The 15,390-nt window shown below is 37.4% G+C and overlaps 3 protein-coding genes across 9 annotated transcripts; 1 reads left to right on the forward strand and 2 right to left on the reverse strand.

Annotated features, from left to right (window-relative positions):
• Window positions 1-125: 125 nt before the first annotated feature.
• LOC113527345 (pleckstrin homology domain-containing family S member 1) lies at window positions 126-5,984 on the reverse strand. Of its 5 annotated transcripts, none has more exons than XM_026915040.3 (10): window positions 5,847-5,984; window positions 3,289-3,377; window positions 3,107-3,165; window positions 2,894-2,964; window positions 2,660-2,781; window positions 2,424-2,558; window positions 1,881-1,956; window positions 1,691-1,747; window positions 1,493-1,567; window positions 126-1,399 (listed from the first exon to the last, which is right to left on the reverse strand). In XM_026915040.3, the coding sequence occupies exons 3-10, from the start codon at window positions 3,114-3,116 to the stop codon at window positions 1,277-1,279; spliced, it is 669 nt and encodes a 222-aa protein (XP_026770841.3). In that variant the 5' UTR covers window positions 3,117-3,165; window positions 3,289-3,377; window positions 5,847-5,984; the 3' UTR covers window positions 126-1,276. The 5 variants fall into 5 exon arrangements, 3 of the variants coding, with proteins under 3 accessions (XP_026770841.3, XP_026770839.3, XP_026770842.2); XM_026915038.3 differs by having other exon boundaries at window positions 3,107-3,169; XM_026915041.3 differs by having other exon boundaries at window positions 1,489-1,567; window positions 3,107-3,169.
• si:ch211-28p3.4 (probable E3 ubiquitin-protein ligase TRIML1) lies at window positions 4,114-6,276 on the forward strand. Its single transcript, XM_026915034.3, has 6 exons — window positions 4,114-4,466; window positions 4,569-4,664; window positions 4,771-5,001; window positions 5,109-5,128; window positions 5,337-5,479; window positions 5,624-6,276. Exons 1-6 carry the CDS (start codon window positions 4,449-4,451, stop codon window positions 6,199-6,201), a joined length of 1,086 nt encoding a protein of 361 aa, XP_026770835.1. The 5' UTR covers window positions 4,114-4,448; the 3' UTR covers window positions 6,202-6,276.
• Window positions 6,277-6,588: 312 nt separating this feature from the next.
• On the reverse strand, window positions 6,589-14,705 carry casp7 (caspase 7, apoptosis-related cysteine peptidase). Of its 3 annotated transcripts, XM_053238679.1 has the most exons (8): window positions 14,687-14,705; window positions 12,998-13,047; window positions 12,131-12,253; window positions 10,009-10,166; window positions 9,730-9,858; window positions 9,224-9,399; window positions 8,952-9,090; window positions 6,589-8,342 (listed from the first exon to the last, which is right to left on the reverse strand). In XM_053238679.1, the coding sequence occupies exons 3-8, from the start codon at window positions 12,244-12,246 to the stop codon at window positions 8,116-8,118; spliced, it is 945 nt and encodes a 314-aa protein (XP_053094654.1). In that variant the 5' UTR covers window positions 12,247-12,253; window positions 12,998-13,047; window positions 14,687-14,705; the 3' UTR covers window positions 6,589-8,115. The 3 variants fall into 3 exon arrangements, with proteins under 3 accessions (XP_053094654.1, XP_053094653.1, XP_026770838.3); XM_053238678.1 differs by lacking the exon at window positions 14,687-14,705 and having other exon boundaries at window positions 12,998-13,184; XM_026915037.3 differs by lacking the exons at window positions 12,998-13,047; window positions 14,687-14,705 and adding an exon at window positions 12,699-12,962.
• Between the last annotated feature and the right edge of the window lie 685 nt (window positions 14,706-15,390).

A 15,390-nucleotide genomic window follows, 5' to 3' on the forward strand; every position in this document is an offset into this window, starting at 1 on the left:
TTGTATGTGGGGCAATTAAATCATTTAATAATAAACAGGACACTTATAAAAGGAGCAGATCTCTGCGAAAAATGTTCATCCTGCTCCTGAGCACACACCCCCGATCAATCTTTACTTCTGTTGCTCATTATTACACTTGTCCTGATAGTCCTGTGTTTTTACATCTGTGTAGAATGACAATCTGAGCACTGCTTACCCAAGTCGCCTAGTCATACTTCCTAAATTCCTATCTCTGCTGCACAGTACTGTTTTTTCTTTTTTCGGTAATGTCTAGCATTGACTTCTGTCTCTGTTTTGGATCTCAGTTAGGAATTTGCTTAAGATAGACCTTCCTGTTTGTGTGGTCCAACCTGTGGGTTATCTCCGAACACTGTTCAGAAGGTGCGGGCAAGAGAGCAAATATGTAGTGAAAAAAAAGAAAAACCCAAAAAAACACACAGGGACGTCTTCCTCACGCTGCATGTTGTGAATCATTTTTAAACAGATAAACAGTTTAAAAAAAGTTTCAAAAAATAGATCACGTAGGTGAGATCTAGCATTATTCTTATAAAAATAAACAAGCAAGCACCCTGATGAAAAAGTGTGAGCAGTTAGTGTGACCAGCTACCAGCTGCTAAAACACAGAACAAGCTGAAAATCTCAAAATCTCAAAGTTTTGTTGATCAATTTGTCAGTAATAAGGAAAGATGTGATAAATGCTTGAACAGCTAAGCCTTTTTGGTCTGACAAAGCTATACTTTTCAGTAGGGTATAATCAATTCTGGATCACATGGTCCAACGGTGACACATTAGCATGTCTTAATTATATATATAGAGATTAATGGGCAAGACAGTAAGACTCATTACTTAATGCTATCATTTCAGATGCAGACACTGAGATCAATGAATATGAGACATAATCAATCACAACAAACAACATTTTAATAAATCTAATATATACATGACAATATTGATCTTATCCTAATAATTTTTATTCTAGTTTTTACTTATGCTATCTTGAATTTGTATCATACACATGATCATAGCTTAGTTCATCAAACAGTTCTGGAACCTCAGTAGAACCACACATAAATACATATATTTCATAGTCATACATTGTGAGAGAGTCTACCAGTTTTTATTCCCTAACATACAGTATTTGACTGATGAGTTACTTATACATGAATATCATAGTTAATATTGCTGTAACCATTTAGCTAAACCCAGTGACCTAAATAAGAATGTCAAATTGTTTCAAAACATGTACACACATGGGAATCTTCTGGGACTCTTTTCTTCAGCTTGCCTTCACTTCACCAGAAAAAAAAAAAAATAAATAAATAAATAAAAAAAATAAAAAAAGCAGAATGATCTTGATCTTTAAATGATCTTGTACTTGTTCATGTCCCTTTAGTTGCTCCTGAAAGGAAGTAATAATTAGGCAATTATGTCAATGGAAGGTCCTAAAAAGGATAATAAGACAAATGTATGCTCGTATATGGTGCCTACCTACTTCTTTTTCATGTTGATCTTCTTTGCTTGAGGGAATGTCAGAGTCTGAACTTGCATCTAGTCTCCACTCAACCCTCTATAACCTCAATACAGTATGTCATGTTATTATATTATACTATATTATACTATATTATACTATATTATACTATTATTGCAATAACATATACAAAGCATTTAAAAAGAGGAAGAATAAACACACCTGGTATGTCTTTAGTGAATTTCGAGGTGCACTTATGTCTCTGATTCTCCCAGTTTCCTAAATTACATAAAGTTATGTTGAGACAGTAAGCATTTGCACATTATTGCCTCCGTGTACAATATTTGTACAGCACAATGCTAAAATAAAAGCACAACAGAACTTTGTTTTCTGAAGACCAGGGAAACTCTACCTTAAGATCAAGCAGTCTGTGTGGACGATTATTCATAGCCTCATATAAGGCAAAGAACCACCTTTCAATCTCTGAACTGAAGAGAAACATTATATGTGCAAAAAATCAGGGAGAGGTAAAAAGAAAAAAACACAACAAAACAAAACATTGTAGATCAACATGCATAGACTTCCTCCTAATCAATCAAGCCAGCAGATATTACTGCCATAACACTTTCGAATACTGAAGGCTTCAGAATACTGTTCACTGAATTTAACCTGTTTGGCAGTTGACTTTATTCATATGACTTCTATCATTTATTCATATAAAAGACAATACCCTGCAAAATATAATTAGCCAGTAGATGCTTAATATAAATGAGGTTTTAATCATTTGAAACCTTTTGATTCAGCTAAATTAGAAGAAGCTACTTTTGATCATATTAGATTCTAAGATTTCACAAATCTGTGAAGTAAACCAATCTGATAACCAGCCTGATTGAAAGATATGATTATTTCTAGGGATCTAACCAAGGAAAAATAATGTTGCTCGTTCAGCTCATACCTGGTTTCCCCAATGAGAAAATACTCTCTGTCAGCCACTTTCATAAAAAGAACACAGGATGGAGAGCATCTGAAAATTTCTTGGACCCATTTCCACATATAGTGGATCTCAGGATTCAGAAACATCAATGAGACCCTGAAAGCCAGCAAATGTTCAAAAGTCATTTGCACTATAGCTTATAGCTGTTGACTTATTGTTGATTCTCAGAAAGTTTGTGATAGGAAACCTGAACATACTGAGCCAGATCGATGGCTCCAATTGGTTCACTCTTCTTCATTTCTTCACTGTTAAAATACTTAAGATGGCACGTAGTTTTACTTTTCTTCAGAAGAACAAAATACCTCCGCTTCCATGATTTCTGCAATGTTAGCAGATAAAGACAACGAGAGATTAGTTGGTACAGTTTAGTAATATAGAGCTTAAAAATTCTACACTTCTGCTTTTTAAAGAACTTTGTCGAGAACATTTACCTGTAATTTAAACAGGCTTTTTTGGGGGGACTTGTACAGGTAACCAGCACATAACTCCTCCTTTTCTCCACCTACATTGTAAGAAATGGTTTAACTAGCAATATTTATCATGAGAATGTTAATGCATCTTCAGTAAGAATTAGACTTACTGGACTGAAGATGATTTAAAGGCATTAAAAAGTCACCTCAATCTATACAACAATTTATACTTACCTAATGCCATTTCACAATTCTGTAGAACAATGGGGTGTTGTAGTATTTCGTGTATGTGCCTGGCTGAAAAACATCAGGATTAACTACAGAGTGAGCTACATGACACTAAAATTCCAGACACTGAAAAATGTTTCCTGGTTTTCTTTTAGTCCCCAGAAAAAATGCTAAAAATGCTGCTTTACCTGATGCAGGTGGTCCCCGCTGTTGTGATCGTCCTCACTGGAGAAGAGGCAGAGGAATAAGTGGTTTGGTGAGATGTTGAACCTGCACTCTGATGTCAGAGGGCGTAATAAAAAAAAAACATCCTCATTATCTAGTCAAACCATTTTCACATTCAACATTATCAAAGCCATTTCATCACAGGGCATTTTTACAGAGCTGTACTTCCTTGTTTTGTATGATTTGATTCAGTGCATTCCAGGTAGGAAATTAAACGCATTAGTGTTGCACACAGGAGGGAAACAGTGAGGGAACCAACAATGCTACCGGACATCTTTTCGACCTTTAATGAACCCCTGCCCTAATTTCCAGACATCTTATAAATGTGTAGTGTCAGTCAAACAGCCATAAACCTGGTGGCACACATCGGGTCAGCAGTTGTGTGGCTTGATCTTGCCTCCCAGAACTCTATCAGAATGCTGGCTGTGTTTCTGGACTTCAGCTCCATCTTTCTTACTTCTCTTCTTCCACTCATGCACACCCCGCGTTCCTACCATTTGTGTACGCCATTCACAAGTGCCCTGAAGGTCAGGGCCACAAGCTATTTTTGGAAAAACCTGCACTATGACTGTTGACTGACAAATGGGTAGTTACACCAGTCAAGAATTAATCAAATACACATGCATGCACGCACACACACACAGACATTTGTAAATACAGATACAGTCACTTATCAAGCTCATTTACAACAATCAACAATTTATGATCCCTGATCCCTGTTCTCACATATCCACATAGTTTCATCAAAGGCCTTTAGCATAAATGGCAGATATAAATAGAGCTGTTTGGCTGATGGCCACTAAGGAAGAACAATTGGACAGCAGCGTTCAGAGAGGCTTGTTCTCTCTACAACACTTAAAACTACTATGTGGCCAGATTTACGGACCTTAGTGACAGAAATGGAATATTTCCCAGGGCACAAGGACAGTAGGTACCATAACTGACACCACAAAACCAAACCCCCGCCTTCGCCTGCCAGCAAAGGAATATAAAAGCTGGAGGCTGGGGGCTTGTGATGAGGAATCCTTTGCTGGTAAAGTGGGAGAGAGGAAGAGTTAATGTTAGACTATTTTTGTGGAGCACTTTCTTCTGGACATTGAGGAGCTGACGATTTATTGTGGCTATGAAGACTCAATCTCAGGTAAAAGCCTCACTCAGCTGTATATTCATTCGAAATGATTACCACAGAATGGATACCAGTTTCAGTGCATGATCTTCAGTATCTTAACATGTTTCATTTAAGGACACTCCTGTAAAACAGCAGGAGCACTTGAAAAAGCAAAGGGATATTCTTGCTTACAGAATAAAAAAACTGTCTGCAAAGCAAGAGCATTTCATTGTAAGTCATAAATCCACAGTTTCTTTTTATATTAATAGTGTTTTGTTCTCAACAAAAAGAAAATTCTGTTATGTTCATTATACTGGTCTACTATCTACTATCTCAGGAAAAGACAGCAGCACTAAAAGAAAAGATTAGGAAGAAGTATGATGACATGAAGCGAGTGCTGGATGAGGACCTGCGAATCACAATGTGCCAGCTAGACATGGAGCAGGAGGCTATGGAGAGATCCACTGAGGAGAACATTGAAAGGTGCTACCAACTAACACAGGACCTGGAGCAGCTGTCTGAGACCGTCAAACAGCTGGACCAAGACAAAGCACAAAACTTGGACCAGGTACTGCCTAAAAAAGGGATATCCTAAAGCATTTCTTCTCATTTAGAACGTGACTTCTTGTTTCCTCCAGTGAGTCATATTCTTGATCTGTTTTTTTTTCCATGCAGATTTCAGAGACAGATAGAAGGTATGTACACAGTGAGTTGTTAACCTGTAAAAATCAAAGTGCACAGTAAAAGTGAGGAGTGAATTATGTGAGAAAATCATCTCGAAGATGGCAATGAAGAAAAGGAGAAAAATAATCATAATTAAATCCATCCACATTCTCACAGTGCTTTAGAATTCTCACTCTAATCCATGTATCTTTTTCATTTTCTCAATCTGTTCTCTTGCAGGATAATGGAGACTCTGAAGATGACGGATCCAGAGTGTATCCAAATGGATGAGTTTAAGAACGAGCAGTTGCTAAGTTTAACTATTAATTTACTGCTGTTCATCCGCTCACAGGTTCCTGTTACCAAGAAACTCTTCCAGAGCTGTAAGCCTCCCATCAATCACTTATTCTTATTCTTCCTCAAGCTATACCAAGTGTATGCTTTCACTACTTTAGCGCTGTAATTATACTACTTTGTAGGAATACAGAAATGATATGTTGCTTTGTTGTCTTGTATTCCTGTCTCAGATGCTCAAGAGGTGGTTCTGAACCCTGATTCTGCTCATCCGAAACTCATCATTTCCCCAGCAGGAGACTCAGTTACATACACGGACACCTGGCAGGAAGTTCCAGAAAACCCGTCCCGCTTTGACACCACCCTGAACGTGATAAGTGAAGAGGGTTTCAAAGAAGGGCGCAATTACTGGGAGGTGCAGGTCAGTGGCAAAACATACTGGGAGTTGGGACTCACCTATCCCAGCATCCCCAGGAAGGGTCGTGAGGAGCAATGCTGGCTGGGCCGTGGACCCGAGTCCTGGTGTGTGGAATACTTTAATGGTGACTACACAGCTTGGCACAATGGGGTTCCCCATGAGCTCACTCATTTAACCGGGAGGCAATTCCAACATATCGGGGTCTTCTCAAGCTCATTTGGGGGTCTGGTGTGTTTCCTTGGCGCAGACACCATGACCCCACTCTACAGCTTTTGTGTAGGCACATTTACAGACGTACTTCATCAAGCCGTCTGTCCTGGCCACGACAACCAGGGGACCAACTGGAAACCAATGCTGATCTGTGATGCCTCCAGGTCTGCGCCCACTCTGTGATGGGAAAACCTGAGAGGGCAGAGACGTCAAGGCTGAATAAAATGAACTCAATAAAAGCACCCTTGTACAGTATAATGTGTGATTGAATGATGTCAAATGTAGATAAAAGAATTACATGGCACACAAAACAGTATTTATGTTTTAATACAGCAGAATGCTTAAAAGTATTATTTTAGATGCAGTCATTTAAGTCTATTTTGGCCCTAAATAAAAAAAGGGGGCAGAACATGTGGCAGTCAAATTATGTATATAAAATTTCATATCAAGATCAGTTATACTTTTATACTCAATTATACAATTTCCTTTTTTTTTTCATAGCTTCAAATCATTTCATATGTGTCCTCAGGACAATATAAACTTGTTAAAAACAGTCAAGCTTTTAAAATGTTTTCTTTCAGAAATCCTTTTATTTCAACACAGGTGGAGAAAATACACTTTCTCCACTTGTATAGTATATCATAGGAAATCTCTCTATGCAATGGACAGTTCATTAAAACCTCCAGCTAATGATACAGTAGCTGCCTCTGTAGATAAGTGATAAGTGACAGAACATAATATGAAAATCAAAATCACAGCTTTCATACAATACATGTGCTGCTTTTAAAGTTTGTTGTTGGTTGTGTCTGTGTGTGTGCAGATTCCTGTAAATTTATTTTTATTCACAAATAGGAACTGTAGAATAAATCTTAATTAAAAGTAATTTAAAAATAAGAGTATTTTTTCTATTTAAATGCTTTAACTCACTCCAAACCCACTGATGATGTTGAAGCCCACCTCAAATAAATTAAAATTCAATATATTGCCACTTGTGCTTTAGGTTTATAGTTTTGGTGCAAATTATAGACCACACTTTCTCAAAATTCCAAATAAAATTTTTCACATAACCATTTGATCATTTGTAATAAAACAAATAATACTTCAAGGACTGCACTGATCAAAGTTAGGATGACAAGCAATACAAAAAATACTGGTGCTTTTACTGCAAGCATCATCATCTTCATAAATAAGGAACTTCCTGTTTCTCTTGCTGGTAGGGCAACTAATGAAGAAGGTATTTCCCAATGTGAACCATATACAGATAACACAGATGCCAGTGAAGTACTATTTGTTTCAATGGTGTGGTTCAAGAACAGTAAGGACAAAAATGTTTATAAGCTAGTAATATAAGCCAATAATGATACACTATAAATAATAATAAAAACATAACAATTTACTGATCCAGCTCCAACCACTGACCACCGCATTCACTGGATAGACAATAGCAGTATATGACATTGTAGCCAGTTACACATTATTTAATGTGTTTTTATAGTGGTAGCTATGATGGATAAAATTCAATTGTTATTCCTGCAAGTTCTTCACTGCAAGAGGTGCCTTTGGGGTGTGAACGTATCTGGCTCTATATAAAAGAGGATAAAAGAAGAAATAGGAAACAGTCATATTACTAAAGAATATTTAAATGCTTCTGTTGGCTACAGGTCCTTACCTAAAATGCCATAAAACCTAACATGAATAATTCACACTACCAGTGGACAAAGAACAGTGATAATTAATGTTCCATGGAATAAACAGAAGCGATAAATAATCAGCACTAACATGTAGCACCACTAAAGAACCACTCTTCTGAAGAATCTATTAAGTGTCCAGAATAAAGTCAGAAAGAAACTGCTTTCCCACACAAATAACACTAATTCTAGCTGTGTTTGGATCATCCCTGAATATTGAGACCATGTGGTCACATCCTGTCGGTCAGTCAGTCAGTACGTCAGTCGTCACACTCTAACTGACTGTGATGTGAAAATGTGTGCTGGCAACATATAAAATAAAAAAAAGAAAAGAAAAAAATTAAAAAAGACTTGGGGGTAAAAAAAAGGAAATCAAAGACCATAAAGGAACTCTGAGGTCATGTAGGTATCAGTTAAAATACAGCTCTTTGGTCAGCATAGAGACAACACAGGGAATCTGCTTCTTCTCAGTGAAGCGTGGGTCTTCAGACCAGGATTCAAAGCTGGTTGCCACCATGTAGTTGACACGTGTGAGAATCTGCAAGATTTCCAGTTGCTTGCCAGACTCACTGAGGACGTTACAAAGAGCTTGGACGAACCAAGAGCCCCGGCCTGGATTCCTCCATGAGTAGTAACCTGAACGAGAAATGCACCATGTGTCATTCAGCATCTGATGCACATATAGTATATGGTAGCACTAATAAACTGATTTAAAAAATGTGCTGTAATTTAATAAAGAAAAACATATAATCGTTGATATGGTGAGGGTTTCTATCAGAGGTAAGGAAGTTTTCTGACATGGGAAAGTCTTCAGGACTTTAAACTTTGGGGTTTTTCAGTAACCTAACAAGCTGCATTTTTGTCTTACTAAAAAGTGAAAAAAGAGAGGTGGGTGAGGGGAAAAACTATTTATAGCTGTAAGTGATAACAGGAAATAAATTGTCTCATGGACATTCCACGACATTCCACAAAAAGTACAATGTGTAATTTTTTTAACAAATAAAATTGGAATATTTTGGCAAATTGCTGTGGTCTAAGGACAATAAAACATAATAAAACAGCATGTGCTGTTATAGGAAAATAATCATCCTCAACCCCAATGTTGATTATTTTCCCATAACAGCAAACCCTGTCATGTATTATCCCTTACTTACTAAATAAAACACAAAGAGTACTTCCACTTTTCTGCAATTTTTTTGGAATATGACATGGAGGACAACACATCTGCAATTAAGATCACGTTACCTGGAACAGTGGAGTATGCAAACAAGAAGTCTGCCTCCACAGGGATTTTGTGTCTTGGGTTCGCATCTGTTTCTAGACTGTCATGAGCTGTTCCTGAGTCAGTCTGTATACCATCATCAAACTCTGAACCTCGACAGGCCTGTGAGAATAACTCATTAATATCCTCCACAAACGGACAAGAAAGAGTTAGCAAGGTAAGTGACCATGCTGAGTAAACAAAATTGCGTATATACATGTATCGTTTTATGTAGGTCCTGTTCCTCTTCTCTTACCTGGATGAAGAAAAGCTTGGGTTTGCCCACAAGGCTCTTGCACATGTCTCCTCTGAAGAGGGAGGTTATGTTCTTGATGGGCATGGCCCTGTCCGTTCCATATATCATGCCCTCCTCTCCATGGCTTAGCAAGATGCAGGCAAAGCAGGAGCTGTCGGTGTGATCCTCTTCCGACACTGATGCAAAAACACACAAACGCACACACACAAAGGGCAAAAATGACGTTGGCGATTCTAGATGACAAACAAAACAGCAATAGTGATCATTGCTAATCACAATGTAGGTTAGAGCTATGCAAAAATAGTACTATAAACTACAACTACAACTGTTCAAAAGAAATTTATAAACTACAAAGAACCTTGATTTTTTTTGTACCATAAAGCATAAAAATGTGTTGCAACAGAAAGAGTCTTTTGTTGTTATGAAGCTTGTACAGAAATATTTATCATTACAATAACATATCAACAATAATATAATCAGCAGAGTTGTCTGTCTGAATAACTCACCCTTTTTTAGTATCCCTTTCATTTTGTCACAGGTCTGGTCATTGTAGATGACAACATCAAAACCCAGGTTTTTAAAGCATTTGAACAGTTCTCCTGCATCTCGATCTGTGCCATTGCGTACACTCATCCCTTAAACCCACACAATGAAATGGCTATTAGATTTTTTTTGTGCATAGCTGTAATAAACATATTCATACTGCTATTAATTTCATTATTATTAGGTTCATACTTATGATTGCCACTTTATTATCAGTTGTAAGAGATTTAAAGAAGGCATACCTGTCTCGTGATTAAAGTTCTTATTGTTAATGATGATACATTTTCCTACTTGCTTGTGGTTCATCTTATACTGGCACGTTGGAGAAATGATCCTGTAGCGGTGCTCAGGATCCTGTTCCTGCAACTTTTCCTGCAACTTATCATCCTTGTTCTTCTTACTATGAATAAGGAAACAACAGAAATTCAAAATACAGCACAAAACAGCATTTTGTGCAAAGGCAAACATGAAAACATTTAACATTCTACAAGAATATCCTAAGTTCCCTTTTAATGTTAAAATGGGGAGCTAGCCAACATCAGCGGTACTCAGCCTAATAAAAATATTCAGAAACTGTTTCTAAACACCACAAAAATAGAAAAAAGCCACAGCCATCATTTACATAATTAGATAACAAATAACAACACAAGAGCACTAAAAGGATTAACAAAAACTAACATAAAACCTGTCCAGTACTAAGCTAACATAATATATTAATCAGTACAAGTGTTTTACACATGCCTGAGGAATAATTATTAACTATTAACAGCCACTAACAGATTTATTATATCTGGTTCCATTATCATGTTTCCAAATATCCATCTGACAGGCCTCTTCACACTGGTCACTGCACACACAATCAGAACAAGTTTTCTAGAAGAGCCTGGTCATCCCATTAGCCAATCTCTCCAAACAGAGTCCCCCAACACACACCGCAGAGTTGTTCCATAGATATTCCATGTGATCCCCCTCACACACAGACATGATTAGCTGATTTTTAGCTGGCATGAGTGCAAACTTACCTGGGTTCATCATTTAGCACTGCGCTACTCTGCATTGAAACTGTCCTCAAAAGTGACCTCTTCCGGTTAAATTTCTTTCCTTGGCACGTGGTGGGTGCTAGGATCCTGACATGCTCTATACTCAATAACGAGTTGAGTAATGACTGTGCTGGCCAGGAAAGGTGCACGCTACCTGAGTCAGCAGCCACACCAGCCCCCAGAGCTTTCTACAGGTCCATTCAACCATGCTGCTGAGGTCATGCAGAGCACCACTGACCCTCTGTTGACTGGCACACAAAGCAGCTACTGTATGGGCCTACGGGCTAGTTCATCTACTCTATGTACTTGTTCATCTACTCTGTCTTTTGGCACTGTACTATCTTTAACCTGTTTACAATACCTCCAAAAGTGATTTGCTTGCAGGCTGATATGATCAGTATCTGTTAAGTTGGGCTGAGATTTCTTTTTTCATTAAGTTTATTATTTTCTTCCACAAGCTGGGTGATGTGTAGATGAAATGTTATTTCTAGATAGAATACTGAAATTTAAGTAGGTATAAAGGGGTTGAAACACAAACATGAGTCACAAATCACAAGTCTTAGCAAATACAATATAGAGGCATGTATAGCCACTCACTAGCACGCACTGTTCATGTTCTGACAATTAAAATACCCACAAAAATGTCTATCACATAAATATCCAAATGTTCTGTAGTTTGTAATCGGCATCTACAGTACAGATCAACCTGGGTAACTGTACTTGGCAAGTTTTAAGTGATCAGTTTAACCACTATGACTGTTGTGCCACCTAGTGGATGAAACAGGCCTACGCTTGTAAATTAGTGACGTTCATGAAAGAGTCGGCTCTTTGAACAGGTTCTTTTAGATGAGTGTTATGAGAGCTGACTCGTTTTTTTTTTTTACTGTATTTATCAGTACACTCTTTCTCTTTTCTGAATTAACAACTACTAAAGTATTTTATAAAATGATAAACACTGTTATGTTGTTAATTAGAAGGTAGAGTATGATTCTAGGCAAATTAGAGCATCAACAGTCATAATATTGCACATCTTGTACAGTTTAGGAAAAAAAAGGAAATGAGTCGTTTGGGAGACGAAAGAGTCGGCTCTTATTGTTGAACTGAACCAAATGATCTGACTCACTGCAAAGAGCCGGAATTTCTGTAACCTGACTCCTGTATCTGACTTATGATCTCATTTTATTTTTTCTTTCTGTTCTCATTTTTGTTTTTGCCCTCCAGAAAATGCAATCTCTTCATGAGAAAAGGAGTTATAAAAACTATATAGAACTTCTTCACTTTTACCCCCCACACCATACAGGATGTGACGAGAACACTGACTCACCTCCCAAAGAGCAGAAATCTTGCTTTACGATCAGGCTTTGCATCTGTTTGGTCACCAGAATCGCAGTTCTCTTCCTCAAAGTCTTCAGTTTTATCATGCAAAGTTTCTTCATCCATTATGTGGCTATTGCAGTAAAGAAACCCAGTGATTATGATTATGTCCAAAAGTTTGTGCAGGTTAAAAGTGTACAGTACGGTAATGGGGCCATGCTGTGGTCTATCTGGGTGTGTTTAGCGCCTATTCTCACATCATCTATTTGTTACGAAATTGACAACAGATGTGGCAGATGACAGCGTGTAATAAATATCTATCAGTGATTCCAACTGTTGTTGGAAAGTAAACAACATGTTACAAATATGTTACAAAGTCATTCAAGTTGGTTAACTTAAAGGTTTTTGCATTTTACTACTATATTATAACTTATATTTCACTTGTGGTGCATGCCACACTTAGCCACTTTTTGAGGTGCAGATACGGAAATAGCTAACTCTATAGCTGACTAGTTAACTTTCTGAAAACAGAAAAAACAAACAAAAAACAACAACAACAATATAACCTTAGACTTTACCTGTAACAGCACCAGATTAATTAGCAAAGTTAATCGTCTAACAAGCTAGCCTAAAAGCGCAATGTATTTCATATTAGCTAATTATTTTCAACGCCTCGCATCAGTTTAACCGCCTATCACGAATACTGAGATGCTAGTAAACAGGGCGTTAGACACCAACACAGGTTAGCTGGATAGCTCATAGGTATGCTTAACCTAGCTAACCCCCTATAGCTCATAGGTATGCTTAACCTGGCTAACCTAGCTAGTTATGCTGAAGACTGACTAATACTGGAGTTAGTGAAGGAATGAAGGCTTACTTCTCTCACGAAATGACTTCAGGCACTCCAAACGCTTTTACACAGAGCCTCTTAAGGAGAAGGAAAGTGAAAGAAGACCATATGAGCAAAGTTTCTGAAGTACCACCGTTTACAGTGAAGAGCTGTAACAGGCTTGTGCTGATTATCATTTAAAGATACAGGAACATGTTAGACAGAACAACAAGGAACCAGGAATCACTACACATCAGAATCCCCTGACTTTTGTTACAGTAGAGTCTTTTCACTCTTTTGTGATTAAAAAAAATCTATATATTGGATTTTTTAAAAAGAAAATTACTTGCTATTCTTGTATTTTAATTTATATTTTTTTTCACTTACTGGCCACTTTATTAAGTACAGCTATCTTGTATACCCATTGATCAGTGATTTTATCATACTCCAGCCATCTAGGTGCACTTTGTAGGTACTCAGTTACTGACTGTAGCCCTGGGACCACAATAGCTATCTCTGACACTAATGTACTGGGTTCATGGTGCTGGTACAAGCATATTGATTTTTTTTTTAAAAAACATCATAATGTCACTAAAGTCTGTCAACCAAAAATCCAGCCCACAGCCCTCCTGTGGTCTGAAACTGACACTGATGAAGGGCTAGAGGATGTCTAATAAATTGTACATTGAAAAGGATGAGCTACAGTCTTTAACTATACAATAAGGTTGGTGTGTCTAATAAAGTGGAAATGGTGGTTAAAAACACCAGCAACCCTCCTGCAACCGATATACATGTACCAAACCATAGACATTCAGAATAACCCACCACTTAAATAATAATCAGGTCAATGGTGGTCCTATAATCCGGTGGTGGACATAGGTCCATGATAATTTGTGCATAAGATCTACAGTTAGTAATGGTATACCTACAAAACGAACCAATACATTAGGTATAACTGATAAACTGTCCAATGAGTTTAACCACAAGCAAGAAAGGTATAATCCTATGTAAAGTCAGATTAAGATCATGTCAGTAAGGTCATATGGGCTACAGGCTTCTGCGTTTTTAATAGACTCAATGGGTGGCACTCACAGGGAGAAGGACAGTTATAGCCACATCTCAGTTTCACTCAATTATTTTCAGCCTGGCCATTTTAATAAGGGGATTTCAATCTGAAAGCCTCATGACTAAAACACATTAATTCACATGCTCCACTCTCCTACGTCAATGGCAGTGAGAGTACAGTTTATGTTTACAGAGTGACTGTGCTCAGTGTCCACATTTTAAGACATTTATTTAGTGCGTAATTTATTCACTGGCTTCCCAAACCTCACTGAATGTGTACAAGGCTTATCATGATAAGGTTGTGTAGAGCAGGGGTTCTCAGTGTTATGCAGCCAGGAGCCCCTTCCAGTGTAAAATAATTTCCAGAAATTATTATAATTCTTATCATTACTGCACAGATTTATTTTTTAAACATAATCCAACTCTTGAAATAGGAGGCATATTAGGCCATCACGTTTATTTAGATTAGCTATTAGAGTTTCTTATTCCTGAACTTTTCACGTGCAGAACGCCAGTTATATTATATTAAACTGTAGATTCAAAATATTATGTATCAGATTAATTAACTAGTTCAACAGTTTTATTAAAATTGCACTTAAATACTAGTTGATGTTATTTATACTTGTTTTTAAGTTGAGATATAGGTTCAACCTAATCAGTATTCATACATACATTCATTCATTCATCTTCAACCTTCAATCTTCACTTTATCCTGGTCAGGGTTGCATTGGATCCGGACCCTACCCAAGAACACTGGACGTGAGGCTGGACTATACCCTGGATGGGACACCAGTCCATTGAAGGTCACCATGCATATACACACAATCACAGACTCATTCATGATTAGGGACAATATAAGTGGGAGAAACTCCACACAGACACAGGAAGAACATGTGAAAATTCACACAGACAGTGTGGATTGAACCGGGAACGCTGGAGTTAAACATCATCCATTTGAGAATAATAATAATAATAATGATAATAATAATGATAATAATAATAATATGATAGTGATATGATAGTGGTTGATTATTGCAAAGTGTAAAATTATTTATTTAAAAAAATTAAAACTTTGAAAACCACATCTGGAGCCTACACTATTCTTCATGAATGCAGGTTCAAGAAATGACAACAATGACTAAGCATGATAAAAGTAAGCACATTTGTAATACACCTATTACACGTGCAACCAGCAAGCTCAGTGTGACTTCATTCACCTATTTTTGAGCACAACTAAAAGATGTTGAGGCCACTGTGACTAAGCTCCCGAAATGTACAACAGCAAACTTAGTGTTTGGTTACATAAACACAGTAGCATCTCTTTCCCCCTCTCCACTAACTGACAGCTTGGTAGCCAGTTGCATGACCGGCAGTGT

This window comes from Pangasianodon hypophthalmus, chromosome 12, assembly GCF_027358585.1.
Source record: "Pangasianodon hypophthalmus isolate fPanHyp1 chromosome 12, fPanHyp1.pri, whole genome shotgun sequence".
NCBI classification, from domain to species: Eukaryota; Metazoa; Chordata; class Actinopteri; order Siluriformes; family Pangasiidae; genus Pangasianodon; species Pangasianodon hypophthalmus.